The following is a 17,482-nucleotide window of genomic DNA, read 5'->3' as shown; positions in this document are numbered from 1 at the left end:
TGACTCCCAACTGCAACCCCCCCCCCCCCACCTGTCCCCATTGCAAGGTCTCCCACTTTCTTAAGAACTGCCCCAACCTCGATGCTCCTCCTTCCTGTAATACCTGCAATGGCCCCCATCCCACATACTCCCACAAGTGTAAAGCTAAACCCCCTCCAACCACCCCTGAACTTACAGTCCCAGTTCGTCCCGTCGATCCCCCTGTCCATCCCAACAATTCCCTCCGTCCACCCCCCACAGCCGAGGACGTCATCCGGTTCATTACCATTGTACTACAAAACATTCACCCTTTTCAGCGCCCCCACACCTTCCAACAAATATCCCTTGCTGCTCGCTTTGTTTTCCACCTGAACACATCGCCACTTAGGCCGGCCGAAGTGGCCGTGCGGTTAAAGGCGCTGCAGTCTGGAACCGCAAGACCGCTACGGTCGCAGGTTCGAATCCTGCCTCGGGCATGGATGTTTGTGATGTCCTTAGGTTAGTTAGGTTTAACTAGTTCTAAGTTCTAGGGGACTAATGACCTCAGCAGTTGAGTCCCATAGTGCTCAGAGCCATTTTTGAACATCGCCACTTACTCCCACAACCAAGCCCACTTCACCTTCACCCGCCTCGACACCCTAGTTTAAGTCTCTTCCCTTCCCTCTCTTCCCCCCCTCCTTCCCGTCATGGCGCGGCACGAGTCTTGCATCCTCTTCCAGAACATTAGCTCCTTCCGCTCCAACAAATACCTCCTCATGCACACACTCTCCCACCACCGGGTCGACACCTTCCTCTTGAACGAAACCTTTCTCCAGCCTCACCATTCTATCCGCACCTCCCCCTATATCCTCCACCGCACTGACACTCCTGGTCCTCGTGCGCAAGGTGGAGTCGCGATTGGCCACCTTAAGCATATCCCCGTCCGGCCACAACCTCTCCTCAATGACCCCACTGAACACCTTATCCTTAGCATCTTCTTCCCCTCCCTCACCATTACCTGTGCCACCATTTATGTCCGCTCCACTGCTCCTCTTCCTTATGACTTCATCTCACACATTGACCACACCTTCTCCACCTATGTGATTGCCGCCAACCTCAACATCCATAGCCGCACTCCTGCTGCCCTTCGGCAGTGGCATCAGTTCCTCTCCACAATCCAAGGTGACCTTGTTCCCCTTCCCCAGCACACCCGACCCGAAAGTAACACCACCCCCGATGTTGTCATTGCCTCCGCCAACCTCCTTGGGCATATCACTGTCGCCGTCCTTGACCCCACAGGTAGCGATCACCTCCCTGTCCTTCTCACCATAACGTCTGCTCACCGCCCCCCTCCGGCTCCGCACCCTGCACCCCCTCCCAAGGTCGTCCATGACTATCACCGTGCCAACTGGGATGCCTACCGGGATTCCATCTCCACCCAGGTCGAAAGCCACCCTCTTACATATCGCCATCCTGACGACATCATCCACGCCTCGTCCTTCCTTCAGCAGGTAATTACTGATGCCGTGGAGGCCCATGTTCCCACTAAAACCATCCAACCACACCGACCCACTCTCCCTCCGCGAGCTGTCCTCCTCCTCCGTGAATCCCGCCGCCTCTATCGATCCTTCCTGCGCACTTGTGACTGGGATACACTCCACCGCCACCGGCAAATACAGCGACACGTACGGAACCTTATTACAGCAACGAAACACCGAGACTGGCGCCAGACCTGCACACGACTCAACGCCACCGTCCCTATCAACTCCTCCAAGTACTGGTCCGCCTTCCATCGTCTTACTGGTTCCCTTTCTGCTCCCCACTACCCCCTTCTCCATAACGATCGCCCCCTTCCTGACAACCTCAGTAAGGCCAACCACTTCGCTTCCCACCTTTCCAAGGTCTTCTCCATCCCCGATGATCCCCACTTTGATTATTCTCTTTTCACCACGGTCATGGAACGTGCCGATACCTCGGTCGCTCCACTTGCTCCTAGTCTCCAGTACTTGGGGCAGTTGACCCCCTCCGACGTAAACACTCCCATCACAGCACAAGTCATTAAACTTATCCTCCGGTCCAAACGCAACACGGCCCCTGGTCACGACTGTATCACCTACCGTCACCTTCGCGAAAGCCCCTATTCCTTCCTGACTGTCCTCGCCCATCTCTATAATGTCGTCCTCTCTACTGGCTTCTACCCTGACCTGTGGAAGACCTCCCGCGTCCTCTTATTCCTCAAACCCAACAAATCCCCTTCTGCTGCCTCTTCCTATCGTCCCATCTGCCTCACCTCCATCTTCAGTAAGGTCTTTGAATCCATCCTCTCCCACCGTATCCATCAGCACCTTGCTCAACACCACCTCCTCCCCCTTACCCAGTGTGGCTTCCGACCCTCCTTCTCTGCTGACGACCAACTCCTCAACCTTGTTCACCTTCTGTCCCTCCAGCTCAATTCCCGTCGCTCCGCCATTTTTGTTTCCCTTGACCTCCAAAATCCCTATGACCGTGTATGGCATCCCGGTCTCCGCTTTAAACTCCAAACCTACGCCCTGCCTACCAATTTTGTCCGTCTGGTCGCTTCCTTCCTCTCGCACCGTCCTTCCTATGTCACCCTCCACAACACCAACTCCCGTATCTTTTATCCCACGGCTGGCCTCCCCAAGGGTTCTGTCCTCTCCCCTCTCCTTTATCTCTTGTATACAGCTGATATGCCCAAGCCACCCCCACCAGTCCACCTTCTCCAGTATGCTGATGACACCGCCTTCCTGGCTCTCTATCCTACCCTTCAACGGTCTCAACGTACCCTCCAAACCGACCTTAACCAGTTCACCACTTGGTGTAACCAGTGGTTCCTCCGTCTCAACCCCTCCAAAACCCAGGCAATCATCATAGGCCGCACCACTTGCTCCTTTCGCCTCCATGATTTCTACCTCACCCTTTATGGTCGTCCTATCCAACTCACCCCCACCCTGAAATACCTTGGTCTCACCCTTGACCGACTCCTCACCTGGACCCCTCATCTCCTGACCATCCAGCAGAAAGCCCATTCCCGCCTCCGCCTTCTGAAACTCCTGTCTGGCCGGACATGGGGATTGCATCCTTCTACCATCCTCCACACCTACAAATCCCTCATCCGTCCTATCCTCTGTTATGCCAGCGTTGCCTGGATCTCCGCCCCCACCCGCTTTTACAAGGCCCTCCAAATCCTTGAACGCCATGCGCTCCGCCTTGCCTTCCGTATCCGCCTTCCTTCCCCCACACGGCTCCTGTATGAACTGATCCCCTTCCCCCACCTCCTCCTGTTCCTCCAACATCTCCGCATCCTTTACATTGTTTGCAGGCTTGATCCCCCCCACCCTCTGGTTTCCTCCTTCCTCTCCATCCCCCGCCCATTGCCGCGCCTCTATCGCTGTATCCCTCCCTCTCTCCACCTCCACACCCTCCATCTCCTTCATCAGGGCAATTTCCAACGACTCCCCCTCCCGGATGACGAATTTCGCCATGACATCTACCCTTCCTTCCAACTATAACCTGGCCTTGTTCCCCCCCCCCCCTCCCCAGGGCCCCCTTTTCCTCCTTCCTCCTTCTCCCAGAGTGGATTTTCCTCCATCCCCCCCCCCCCCCCTGAGACCCTGCACCCCATACTTGCCTCTCTCCTTCCCACATCCCTCCCTACCTGGCCCTCTTCCGCGCGCCCCCCGCTCACCTCCCCCATCTCTTCCCCTCCCTCCCTTCTTCAGGTCTCCCTCATCTCCTAGCGCCAGGCAGATCCTCTGTATTGATCATCATCAGTGTGTCACATCAGTGTTGTGTTTAGTGCTGTTTCTCGTGTGCGTCAAGAGGTGTGATTTTAATTGTGTCCTGCCTTGAGGTTCGCCGTCAGTGTTACGTTATGTGCTATGCCACCTTTCTGCTCCAGTCATACTGTGCGCTGTGTTCTTTTAACCGTCGCAGTGTGTGGCTTTTTGTGTGTGCTACTTTTAAACAGTTTTTTATCTCCATTTTACAGTCACCCCGTTTTTTGTCTATTGCCTTCCATGCTGTTCCCCCTTTTTTTATATCTATGTTCACCTTATTCTCTCCTTTGCTGTTTTTAAATGTCTTCTATTGTTTTGTTCTATGTCTTCTATTGTTTTGTTCTATGTCTTCTATTGTTTTGTTCTATGTCTTTCGGCTGAAGAGCAGCGCCTATGCTGCTGCCAGCCCGCCCCGATGGAGAATTGAAATACAATAAAGGAAAAAAAAAAAAAAGTTCTTTCTTATTGAAACGCCGGGACTGGCGTCAGATATGCACACGCCTCAACTCCACCCTCCCTGTCAACTCCTCCAAGTACTGGTCAGCCTTTCACCGCCTTACTGGTAGCCATCCCACCCCGCATTACCCCATCCTCCATGACAATCGACCCTTTCCTGACAACCTCAGTAAGGCTAACCATTTTGCTTCCTACCTATCCGAGGTCTTCTCCATTCCTGACGATCCCCATTTTGATTACTCCCTCTTCCCCACCATCCTTGACCACACTGACACCTCTGTCCCCCCACTCGCCCCTAGCTTCCAGTACTTGGATCGGTTACCCACCTCCGACATCAACACTCCCATCACCACACAAGACATCACACTCGTCCTCCGCTCCAAACGCAACACCACCCCTGGTCATGATGGCGTCACCTACCGTCACCTCAAGGAATCCCCTCCATCCTTCCTGTCTGTCCTTGCTACCCTGTACAATGTCCTCCTCTCCACTGGATTTTACCCTGACCTGTGGAAGACTTCCCGTGTCCTGCTGTTCCCTAAGCCTAAAAAACCCCCCTCTGCTACCTCTTCCTATCGTCCCATCTGCCTCACCTCCGTGTTCAGTAAGGTCTTTGAGGCCATCCTCTCTCGCCGTATCCACCACCACCTTAACCAGCACCGCCTCCTTCCTCTTACCCAATGTGGCTTCCGGCCTTCCTTCTCTGCTGATGACCAGCTCCTTAACCTTACCCATCTTCTTTCCCTCCAACTTAACTCCCGTTGCTCTGCTATCTTTGTTTCCCTTGATCTCCAGAACGTCTATGACCGTGTCTGGCATCCCGGGCTCCTTTTCAAACTCAAGACCTATGCTCTCCCCATCAACTTCGTCCGTCTCATTGCTTCCTTCCTCTCCCATCTTCCCTCCTATGTGACTATCCACAATTCCAACTCCCGTACTTTCTACCCTTTTGCTGGCGTGCCCCAAGGTTCTGTCCTTTCCCCTCTCCTCTATCTCCTGTACACTGCTGATATGCCCAAACCTCCCCCTCCTGTTCATCTTCTCCAGTTCGCTGATGACACCGCCTTCCTAGCCCTTTATCCTACCCTTCAACGGTCCCAACGTACCCTCCAAACCCACCTTGACCAATTCACCGTTTGGTGCAACCAGTGGTTCCTCCGTGTTAATCCCTCCAAGACCCAGGCGATCATCATAGGCCGCACTACCCGCTCCTTCCGCCTCCATGATTTCTACCTCACCATTTATGGCCGTCCTATCCACCTCACTCCTATCCTCAAATACCTTGGCCTCACACTCGACCGCCACCTCACCTAGATACCCCATCTCCTTACCATCCAAAACAAAGCTCACAACCGCCTCCGCCTCCTGTCCAGCCGGATGTGGGGTCTGCAACCTTCCACCATCCTTCACACCTACAAATCCATGATCCGCCCCATCCTTTGTTATGCCAGCATCGCTTGGATTTCCGCCCCTCCCCTGTTCTATAAAGCCCTCCAAATCCTCGAACGCCATGCACTCCGCCTCGCCTTCTGCATCCGCCTTCCGTCCCCCACGTGCATCCTCTATGACCTCATCCCCTTCCCCCACCTTCTCCTTTTCCTTGAACACATCCACACACTATATATTGTCCGCCGCCTTGATCCCCCTCACCCCCTGGTGTCTCCCTTCCTCTCCACTCCCAACCAGTTGCCGCGCCTTTACCGTTGTGTCCCTCCCTCTCTCCATCTCCACACCCTCCATCTCCTTTCCCAACACAACTTCCACCGTCTACCCCTCCCGGATGATGAGCTTCGCCCTGACATCTACCTTTCCTACCAACTCTAACCCCCTCTTCCTGCCTCCTCCTCAGGGCTCCCTCTCCCCCCCTCCCTCCTTCTGAGCGGATTTCCCCTCCTACTCCCCCTCCATCTCTTGTGCCTTCTTTCAGTGTCTCTGCACTCCCTCCTGCCCTGTCTTCCCTTTTCCTCTCCCTCCCCATGTGTCTCCTGCTTCTTCGTGAACCCACGGTTGCCCCTCCTCTCTTCATCCCGCCGCCTCCCCAGCTGCCCCATGCTCTCCCCTCCTTTTCCATCCTCTCTGACCTTTCCCTCGGCAGGTCCCACCTGGTAGTTTTATTCTTCGTGTGTGCTCCAAGTGGGTTTTAAGTGTGTTGTTTCGGAGTGTTTTTAATACTGTGGCCAACTTTTAACCTGTGCATGCGCATCCAGTGTCTTCTCTGTGTTTTAAGAATCGCCAACTGTGTTTTTTAACTTTCTGGTGACTTTTTTAACTGTCCCCAATGAACGTCTACGTGTCAGTGTATTTTTACCTCCATTTTCTCCCCTTACTCTGTTTTATGTTCCCCTTTTTATCTCCTTACGTATGTATTATTTTATTCTTGTTTTAGTTGTCATGTCACTCGGCTGAAGAGCGGCAGATGGTGATGCTGACAGCCCTCCCCTGCCCATATGGGGCAGGGGAATGAAATCACAATAAAGAAAAAAAAATTTTTTTTCTTTCTTATTTCCGATGCTAAGTTTTTGCTAATGAAAGTGTCTTCCTGTTCAGGGTATTTTACTTCTGATGAACGTACATTTATATATAACGAAACCGTGGTCAAGAATTTTAATAAATCTTTACCCTGCAACTGTTTTCGCTGTCATCATTTACCGTGAAGAATTTCAACAGTTGCTGTTTCAGCCATGTTTAAAATCTTGATTACCCTTGTATATCCTCGCAATGTTAAAGTATTGGTTATAAAATTTAAATGTATGTAAATAGTTCAATTTATATACATAAAATTAATATGCTCAGGTTAGTTATGATTACTACTATTGTAAGTCAAAATGCTATAGGCCACCACATTGTAGCACATTGGTATAATTTTGACGAAGCCATCACTGATTATATTGTATAAATCAGTATCTTAACATTGCATTATTAAACTTAAGCTAAAATGTACATTATTATGTAGAGAATATTCAATGTACTGAATGTTATGACCTGCTCTAGACACACAGGAAGTTGCATGTTATGATTTGCAATACATAAATAATAAAAACTATAAATAAATATGTTTTATGTGGTTCACAGTTCATCGTTGACAGTTTTCATTGAATATTTCACATATGAATCCTAACCCTTCCCATTTATATATTAGGTCTTGTACATTGAAGAACCAAAGAAACAGATACACCTACCTAATATCGTGTAGGGCCCCCACGAGCACGCGTAAGTACCGCAACACAATGTGACATGGATTCGATTAATGTCTAAAGTAATGCTGGAGGGAATTGACACCATGAATCCTGCAGGCCTGTCCATAAATCCGTAAGAGTACGAGGGGGTAGAGATCTTTTCTGAACAGCCCACTCCAAGGCATCCCAGATGTGCTCAATAATGTTCATGTCTGAGGAGTTTGGTGGGCAGCAGAAATGTTTAAACTCAGAAGAGGACCTGGAGCCACACTGTAGCAATTCTGGACGTGTGGGGTGTCTCAGTGTTCTGCTGGAATTGCCCAAGTCCATCAGAATGCACAATGGACATGAATGGATGCAGGTGATCAGACATAATGCTTATCTACATGTCACCTGGCAGAGTTGTATCCAGATGTATCAGAGGTCCCATATCACTCCAGCAGCACATGCAGGGTCAATGGGTCCACAAGATTATCCCCATACCTGTACATGTTCATCCACTCGATACAATTTGAGATGAGACTCGTCCGACAGGCAACATTTTTTAGTCATCAACAGTCCAATGTCGATGTTGACAGGCCCAGGCAAGGCATAAAGTTTTGTGTCGTGCAGTCATAAAGGGTACATGAGTGGGCCTTCAGCTCCAAAAGCCCATATAGATGATGTTTCGTTGAATGGTTCACATGCTGACACTTGTTGATGGCCCAGCACTGAAATCTGCAGCAGTTTGCGGAAGGGTTACACTTCTGTCACATTGAATGACTCTCTTCAGTCATCATTGGTCCCATTCTTGCAGGATCTTTCTCCATCTGCAGCAATATCAGAGATTTGAAGTTTTACTGGATTCCTGATATTCATGGTACACTCGTGAAATAGTCGTACAGGAAAATCCCTGCTGTATCCCTACCACGGAGACGCTGTGTCCAATCGCTCGTGCGCCAACTATAACACCACATTCAAACTCAGTTAAATCTTGGTAACCTGCCATTGTGGCAGGAGTAACTGATAGCAGGAGTAACTGATCTAACAACTGCGCCAGACACTTGTTTTCTTATGTAGGCACTGACGACTGCAGCGCCATATTCTGCCTGTTTACATATCTCTGTATTTGAATACACTTGCCTATACCACTGTCTTTGGCACTCCAGTGTAGCGCAAGAAGAGAACTTGCCTCCAATAAAGCACCTTTCCTTCTCTCCCACACTCTGTTAATCCATAATGTCATACCATCCTCATCAATCCAACCCTTGTCATGTACAAGAACAACAACAGCTAGTGATATTTCAGAAGGTTTTGCACTTGAAAATGATCATTGGATTAAGTTCAGTATCATCAGCACAACATTAAAGGACAACAGTGTAGTGTGTTTTTTCATGTCTACTTGCTTTTATAGTTACAGTTTTAGCCCATTTCATGGCAACAGTTCTGTTACTCAGCGCAACAAATGTCAGAGGAATTTCATTCATGTTCGCTATTTTGCTTAGTTCCACACTGGTTTTCTTTCAATGCTGAATAATAAAGTGATGGAAAGATATCATTTTCTCTTCATGCTCTTCTGGAACTTTCTGAGATACTTTGGTTCTGGTTCACATGCTAAGTCCGTGACTCTTCATAAACCTGTAGCACCAATCAACTCCACCCTTAAAGTCGGTGAAGCTCCACTGTAGCGCTGGCCTACGAATGTGTATTCAAATCACTTTTGTATTAATTCCAGTGCCATTTTGATGGTGCTCTTGAATCCATTTTAATAAATCATCTTCTAGTTTTGGCCATTTTGCTTTCAATCCCCTATTTGCATATTTAGTTTTATTCATTTTTTTCAGTTCTTCATTAGTAGCCTGCCAGTCACGAATGACTTTTTTTTGCTGGTGGAGGGCCAAAATGCCACTCAGTTGCTCTGTTTCCATGTTGTTCTGCATATTTACAGCCCACATCATATGAATACCTTTTATTTTTTTTCATTAGGAAACTAGATACTAACAAAAATATTGTACTATTGTCAATAAACAAATCACTTTCAGTTCAAGTTCACTGGCTCTGTAGACTGCAATGACACATCATAGGCTAGACAGTGTCCTGGGTTTGTGAGGGTGGGGTGGGAGGGAGACAGTGGTAACAAGCCTGTGAATCCCACAACTCATGTTTGTCGCATCGGTGTGCTGCTGCTGCCAGTTGCATCCGTTGTTCCCAGACAGAGATAGGTTTCCCGTGACATCGAATATATGGCCATTTTTAATATTGGAGGAATTTTAAATCAAGCACTGGACATTTTTGTATTAATTTCAAGTATAAGATGCTTCTGAATGTTGGAAGCAATTTTTCAAACAAAAAGAGTCTTATAACCTGTAAAATATGGTGCTAACAAATCTGTATGCCATACTGCATTTGTTAACAAAAGCAGCATGGTGGAAATATGATTTTTTATAAGGCATTGAACAAGTTGGTATAGTGGTTTAAACTTTTATTCAGAAAGATTATATAGGTTTACAGTGGTTTCCCAAAATTATTTCAGGCAAATACTAGGTTGCTTCCTTCAATAAAGCCATGCTCAGTTTCATTTCCTACCATAGCTCAACAGAGATGGTGTTTAGTACTTGGTGTCAGTCTGATGTTAAACTCTAACACTCCTACCATTTTTTTAAATTGGCGTATCTACTTAGAGGGGAGAAAAGTTCTTGTTACTGAGCTGCAGACCAGATAACATTGCTGAAAAGTTTGTGATGTTGTTTTGCCCTTTTTTTACCTATCTGGCGGTGTATGCGAATGCCTCTTGGTTAATTATTGCCATTAAATCCTTACTGCTTGGTTGAATGTTTATATCAAAATGATTATATTTTGTTTCAGGTATACATTGCAGGCTTCAACCTTCCAGATGGCAATATTACTGCAGTTTAATGTGAGTAAGACCTGGACAGTACAACAACTACAAGAGTCCACCCAAATTGGGTTGGATTTAGTAATACAAGTTATCCAGTCTCTCATGAAAGCAAAACTTCTGCAGTCAGAAAGCGATGAAAATGATTTGCAACCTAATTCTGTTATAGCATTACCGAAAATCTACAAAAAGTAAGTCACTAAGTATATTTATTAATTCAGTAACTTCCATTCAGATACGTGGTAAAATAGGTACAATTAGAGTAGTGAAGTCACAACCTGTTTGTGTTGAAGGCCTATTATGTAATTTTTTATCAGTCCATGGTAGTTTCCTCTGGCAATAATTTGTATTTCAAAATAATAATGTTGTTCTGTATGTTGTTACCCTCATCATACTTTTCTCCCTTTTCCAGTCGGAAATTCAAGGTGAATATCAACATACCTCTGGAGGCAGAAATAGAAACGGAACAAGACCACGCAAATGTGCACAAGAATATAGAAGCGGATCGCAAAATATTAATACAGGCAGCTATAGTGAGAATAATGAAAACCAGAAAAACATTGAAGCACCCGCAACTTGTTGCAGAAGTATTGAATGATATGTCATTAAGATTTAGACCCAAAGTTCATCTTATCAAAGTAAGTTAACATGTGGTGTAGGCCAACAAGATTATTTTATCGTTACAGCTCTCTAGCTTTAATATGGAATTGATATTTATAGTTGAAACTGAAATTGTGTTTAATGCATAAATACTGATTAGACTGTAATAATCTTTGTTGTCTCGAATTCTTACAGAAATGTATTGATATACTAATTGAGAAGGACTATTTGGAAAGATCAGATAGTGACAGAGATACATACAGATATCTTGCTTGAAGACTACATGGCAAACGACGTGAAAATGGTGGTCAAATGTTTCTGCAGCATGAAGAAAATGTTACATACTGTATAGAATCATGTGCATTTGATATGTGAAAAACTGTGTACCGTATGTCATACGTTTTGTTGATTTTTTTATTTCATTTATGTTGTTATAGAAAATCATGAATCTACTAGGTAATCCACATTTTTTGTATGCAAAGCTTTTTCAATAAGTAAAGTGAGTTATTGTGTTCATTTTTCCATGAATATAGTCATGAACAACAGAATGATAGCTGCCGCCAAGTGATATTTTCTGTGTGTGTGTGTGTGTGTGTGTGTGTGTGTGTAGAATCACCTGTAAAACTGAGAGCAATTGATATCGTAGATTGCTGAATGTGAATTCATATTTGTTATTTTTATTGGTTAATTGGTATTGTTCTTGCATAATTCTGTTAGCAGAAAACATTAACAAAAATTTTCATTAAAAAGGATGCACTTTTCTTTGTAAACCCTCATCACCAGTTTTGTGAAGACTTCTTCACTGCTGCTGTCACAAATATAGTGAATGCAATTTACAACTGTCTGTTCACTTCTAAGACTTCACTAAACAATGTTCTCTGTCTAAGTCAGCCCTGGAAAATGATGTATAACCAAGTGGGTGAGAGCTGCTCTTCTAGCTTCCAAGTAGGCTTCTGTCCATTGTCATCCGTTCATTGAAGGATTGTACTTAGCTGGCAACAGGCCGAGGTGAAGACAATATCTTCATCCTCAGCACTGCCCGCAGCACTGGTGGAACTCGCGCAAGTGGCGAGTCTCTATGGCACCGTCATCAGCTCACATGTTTGCACCTCTGGTGCTTTGGCTATGGCTGTGTCTTCTTCGGATGACACAGCACTTTTAATTTCTATCAGTTATATCTGAAAATTTATACATACATCGTAAATTTAAAAAAAAAAAGTGGATGTTCAGTGTATATGTATGGTAAGGGTGTGTATTATTGATGTCCTACTAACTGTTCTAATTGTTGGTGTTGTGTATAAAGTTCTTGTTAATCTCACCTATAATGCGTTTTGGTTGATTCCTATGTTTTCTGAGTAAATCTCATGTTTACCAGATCAAACTCTTTTATTCCATAGCTGTCCGCCCCAGTAGCTGAGTGGTCAGCGTGACGGATTGCCGTCCTCCGGGCCCGGGTTCGATTCCCGGCTTGGTCGGAGATTTTCTCCGCTCAGGGACTGGGTGTTGTGTTGTGTTCATCATCATTTCATCCCCATCCGGCGTGCAGGTCGCCCAATGTGGCGCCGAATGTAATAAGACCTGCGCCAAGGCGGCCGGACCTGCCCCGCGAGGGGCCTCCCGGCCAATGACGCCAAACGCTCATCATCATCATTCCATAGCTAATAATGTAATTTATCCAACTGAGTGCCCAAGTGCTCCAACCATAAGAAATAACTGAGGTGCCTGATAAGTTTACAGGGTGTATACAACCGTGAGATCCTGGAAAACCCTGGGAATTTTTTCATCCGGGAGAAAACCGGGAAAAACCCTGGATATTTTTAGAATTCCGGGAATTTTTCATTGTTTTAGTTTTCAGTTAAATTTTTGTATTTTTGACTGGTAAGAACTGATACTCTAACAAAGGATATTACTGTATCCCGCTACTGCAGAATACTACTTCAACAATAAAACATAAACGAGAGGAAAAAACGAAAATAACTTAAATTGTAAAGGGAATGCGCCATATAGGACAACGACGCACAGTGCGCATGCAAGCGTCTGCCAGTTGAACATGTGTCAAAGGCTTTAGGAAGACTTTGCACTGTGCAGTACTTCATAATAACAAATTGCCTCCAATGAGCGTGAAGTCGCAATTGTTTACATTCGATTTGTTTTAGCAGTTATGCGCGGGCTCATGCGCATGCGCAGTTGAGTCACGTTTGAGTAGTAGATTCTCCCGCTTCTGGAAACAGGAATGTGGCTGTTGGCTGAGCAAGCAGTCGCTGCAAGCATCTAGATGCTACCGGGGAAAGGTGGCGCCAAATTCATATTCTTGAGTAAAAAAGACTTGTTTTACAAAGCTCCTAGCATCCAGGGCACGTTTGTCTATCGATTATTCATATCATTTTGAAACGCTTCCCTGTTGGTTTTTGAACATTGTTGAACACATTTTAAATTGATTTCTGAATGAATCATAAGTTGACTTTTGAATGAATGCATTGTGTACGTGATGTCGCTGTCAGGAGAATCCTCGTCGCATCTAGAAGTAAAGTTTCCTCAGACAAAAGGGGACGGGGCTATATGAGCTGAGGGAGTAAAGCCGAACGGATGAATGCCAATCGCTGTCTGATTATGTGGTTGATTGGGTTTGCGAATGATCAGCGTTGTTATAATTACCAGCGTGATCCATAGATTCAGACTACCAGAGTGGAAATAAACGACTGACAGGAATAACAGGTGAGAAAGATTATGTATTATCTTCTCGGTGTATCCAAGAAAACGAAATTTTGACAGAAAATTTTTGGCTAGAGCGCTACACTAGTAAGTACAGTTCTCGGCTAGCAGCCGCGTGGAAGTAACGCGGAAAACATGTTGTTCGAACACGTAATAACGCCTAACCGGAAAATAATCGCGGGATGACTAAACATGTGATTCTGGCAGGGTTAGTGAAGTTAATCGGCGAACAAATTTTGACAGTGGCAGCAATAGCTACAGAACTGGTGATGACCAGATTGTTTGTTACAACGAGGAAGGAGAAGAAATGGGGACATCACACAAATTATGGAAGAATAAGATTCCAAATTTATATAAAAATTTCGTAATACTACTTTTCGATCTCATGCTTGAGAAGCTGGTGCGTATGAATGAAATGTGAAACTATTTCCTAACATTAAGCTTTTTGCTTGTAGTAGGCCTAATAGGCATTTGATATTGGTACTTATTGGATTATATTCTGTCGTGTTATAAAAATGCCCATTTGTGCCAAAACAGTCTCGTTTATTTGGTGTGTTGCAAAATTGCTACCATATTAGAAAGGCCTATTTTGTTTTATCTAGCAGACAGTGACAAAATAAACGTAATCAGATCGAGGAACCCCACCAGTCTTGGGTATTATTTGTATTAACAGCTTTTCCAGTATTAGATAACGACATTTCGATTTTTCATGTAGCAAAACGTTTGACGAACTTTGATGAGGTAATAGATTCTTTCTCAGAAAGGAAAGCACGCCATGTAAAGCTGTAGCAAGATTAGACAGAAAAAATGCTAGGAGCTAAAGTTTGAAGAAATGTGTAATTTCTTGCTTATCTCTTGTCAGTATTGGTTTTATATATCCTATATTTAATTTTATGTCACGCAAAACAGCAAATTATTAGCTATTAGGCAATAAAGAGTTCAGATTTTCTGAAGAGTTCTTGTTCTCTCGATTACAAATAAACCCATCCGCTATTCAATGTGAGATTTTTTTAAGGAGGGGCAGGCTGTCAAACCGGCCGACTGGGAGCAGGAGAGGCACCACAGGACATTTCAATTTCCACTCTCCTGAATATAGTTTGGACATGCGGTAGAAAAATGTTTTATGAAGAGGCGTGGCACTGCACTTTGGCATATATAAGACCAAATAATATGTCTTACATTTCCTCGAATACATATGTTTTATGTTTCAGACTTCTCAGAAAGATGTGCGCTTCAAGATGAACATTTTTGAAAATTCGATTTTTTTTTTTTTTTTAATATTGATCCAGTTCGCAAATGTCGTAGATGCGGGGCTGATGCGCAGAGTAGTCTGAGCTATAGTGCGTAGACTCCACGTGACTCGTGTTTACATTTAGTGATTTTGCTGTTTCCCCTTCGTTTACTCTCACGTCAAATGAAAACGAAACGGATATCTGTGGCCGGGAGCTATCAAGTGAATTAAAACACATTCACATAATTACGGAAAGCTGAAATATGTCATTAGTTTCAGATTTCACTGTATTTCCACCTTTCCGCCAGTCAAGCATTAATCGCCTTGCGGAACAATGAAGTTATTTTTGTCTGTTTGCTAAAGAAATTAGGCTTTTGTTAACCTTTTCCGCAGAGGCAGCCAATGTATTTGAAACGAAATGTTTAATTCCACAGTACTGGCTAGTTTCAACTGTTCGTTGCATTTCAAGTGCGTGTTTTCATTTTCTAGCACGTATGGCATTATGCCATAATAAAGACCCAAACATGATATAATACAGTGTCGGTGCTCCAAGAAAATTTACATCCCGAAAACCACACTAAAAAGCTTAGTATCAGGTCGAGGTCTATTTCATTGGGAATCTGGACATTCGAATGTGCCCTTTAAGTATGCACTTAAAATGTGCACATTTTAATATGGTTCACGAAATTTCGATGCTCTTGCAGTATCCTCTGATGTCTTGTTTCTTTTATGACAACGTATGATCCTTCAATGTTTTACACGTACGTACATACGGACTTCCTACGTCATGATAGCTACCCAAGCACGGTTTCGCCTGTTATCTGCGCTCTCTGGCAACTGCTGAAACGAACCTATTTCTAACAGGTCGCGGGAAAATATTGCGAATGGTGGTTTGAAAACCGTTACTTTCAAAGTAAATATCCTTTTACGTAAGTTGAGCTATGTGCAAGACTGTACCATGAATTTATTAAAGCACAGAGCGTTTGACTCTCATTTAAAAATCAACTCTTTGATGACGAGCCATTTAGAAGAATTTCGAACCGTGAAGATCAGACATTTATGTCATTATTAAAAATTTTACTGGCACATTTGTGTGATATATCTTAAAGTGTAACACGCGCAAAAAAATCAACAGTATATGCGAAAGCTTAGCTTCCCTTGCAGCTTGAGACCAATATTATACGTGAAAGCTTTGCTTTTCTTGTAGCAACACTATGTATATTAATTTAAACTATTAACTTTCCCTGTTTGTGTGTTCGTGCTACTTAACAGTGATGTTGCTGTTGGCTGACTACATCACGTGTCCTATGCTCTGAATATCCGCTGTCATCGGCTGGCGAGATCACATGACATAAGCTACGAACGGCTTACAAAATCGCATCGAAATCTCGATTTCAATGTTTCGGAAAGTAACATGTGGTGTTGGGTGGAATTCCAATGTGTGCTGTCGTAATACGAAAATACGCAGCGTACATATAGCTTGAAACGTCCCCTTAGAACAATTATACATGACTGTGCTTAAACTGACACACAATATTTTTTTTAGCGCAACGCAATCTGACTTTCAATAATCCCTACAAAGAATGGCCCTGACTAACATTAACCTATACCTTTCACAAATCACTTACCTCACCAAAAATCTTCGTTACTCGAACTACTGCAATACAGCGAGCGCCACTACTGCCAGCTAAATAAAAGATTCAAACTACTGAAGGCACTAACTACTGATAGGCATAGTTAGCAAATGAAAGATTTTGATAGAGAACAAACAATGTATTTACCTTAATAGTCATAATTGACATCCAGTCTTACAAATTTCAAAACTCCGCCATCTCTCTCCCCACATCCACCACTGCTGGCGGCTCACCTCCAACTGCGCAACGCTACGCGCTGTTCACATCCATCTGCCCAACACTACAATGGCAGACAACAATGCAAACTAGCCACAGACTGCACACAGCACAGCCAGTGATTTTTCATACAGAGCGCTAGGTGGCGTTACAAATAAGAAAATCTAAACAGCCTACTTACAAGCTGCACATCAAAGATATTTCCAAAACGTGTCTTTTTCCCTGAGTTTCGTTTTCTAAAGTGCCGGGAAATTGTACGTCCGTGTATAAAACCATAACCATTGAAAGGATTCATAAGGGAAAATACACTGTCACCCGGGAGAAAATGTATTTTTAACCGGGAAAAATCCGGGATTTTTTTCCTCGTCCACGTATACACCCTGGTTTAGGAAATTATTTTATGGTATTTCCAGTGTGTGCGACAGTTGATTTTTCAGTTTGACTATTTATGGGGATAATCTGTCATTTTCTGTTATCCTGATGACAGAATTGGAATTAAATCTAATCTGCGTACCCAAGGAGTGCTTTTTGAGCTGGAGGTTGTGTTCAAAGCACACTTGGCTTATGACAAACGTGTGGGCAGAAGTTGTAAATGGCTGTCTGGTAGGGCCATATGTTCTCCCAGTATGTCTTAAAGGTGCTGTCAAGAGGGACATTATTTAGAAGATCCTCCAAAACCTATTAGAAGATGTGTTCCTGTAAATAAAAAAAAATGGTTTATGCGTCATGGAATTCCAGCACATTTCAGTCTGTGTTCAAGATGCACTGGCTATAATCTGCCACAACAGGCGAATAAGTAGAAGAGAACCAGTTGTATGGCCTGTACA

The 17,482-nt window shown here is 44.6% G+C and overlaps 1 protein-coding gene across 1 annotated transcript in view; it reads left to right on the top strand.

The window, feature by feature from the left end:
* LOC126183446 (cullin-1-like) overlaps nucleotides 1-12,172 on the top strand; it is a 230,191-nt gene extending 218,019 nt beyond the window's left edge. The window contains exons 13-15 of the mRNA XM_049925437.1: nucleotides 10,232-10,453; nucleotides 10,675-10,900; nucleotides 11,058-12,172. Of these exons, the coding sequence (XP_049781394.1) occupies nucleotides 10,232-10,453; nucleotides 10,675-10,900; nucleotides 11,058-11,138 (529 nt within the window). The 3' untranslated portion in view covers nucleotides 11,139-12,172. The remainder of the gene's footprint in view (nucleotides 1-10,231; nucleotides 10,454-10,674; nucleotides 10,901-11,057) is intronic.
* The last annotated feature ends 5,310 nt before the right edge of the window (nucleotides 12,173-17,482 follow it).

The sequence above is a fragment of the Schistocerca cancellata genome, chromosome 4 (assembly GCF_023864275.1).
Source record: "Schistocerca cancellata isolate TAMUIC-IGC-003103 chromosome 4, iqSchCanc2.1, whole genome shotgun sequence".
NCBI classification, from domain to species: Eukaryota; Metazoa; Arthropoda; class Insecta; order Orthoptera; family Acrididae; genus Schistocerca; species Schistocerca cancellata.
The sequence above is the reverse complement of the archived record's forward strand: the minus strand, read 5'-3'. Positions and strand labels throughout refer to the sequence as shown.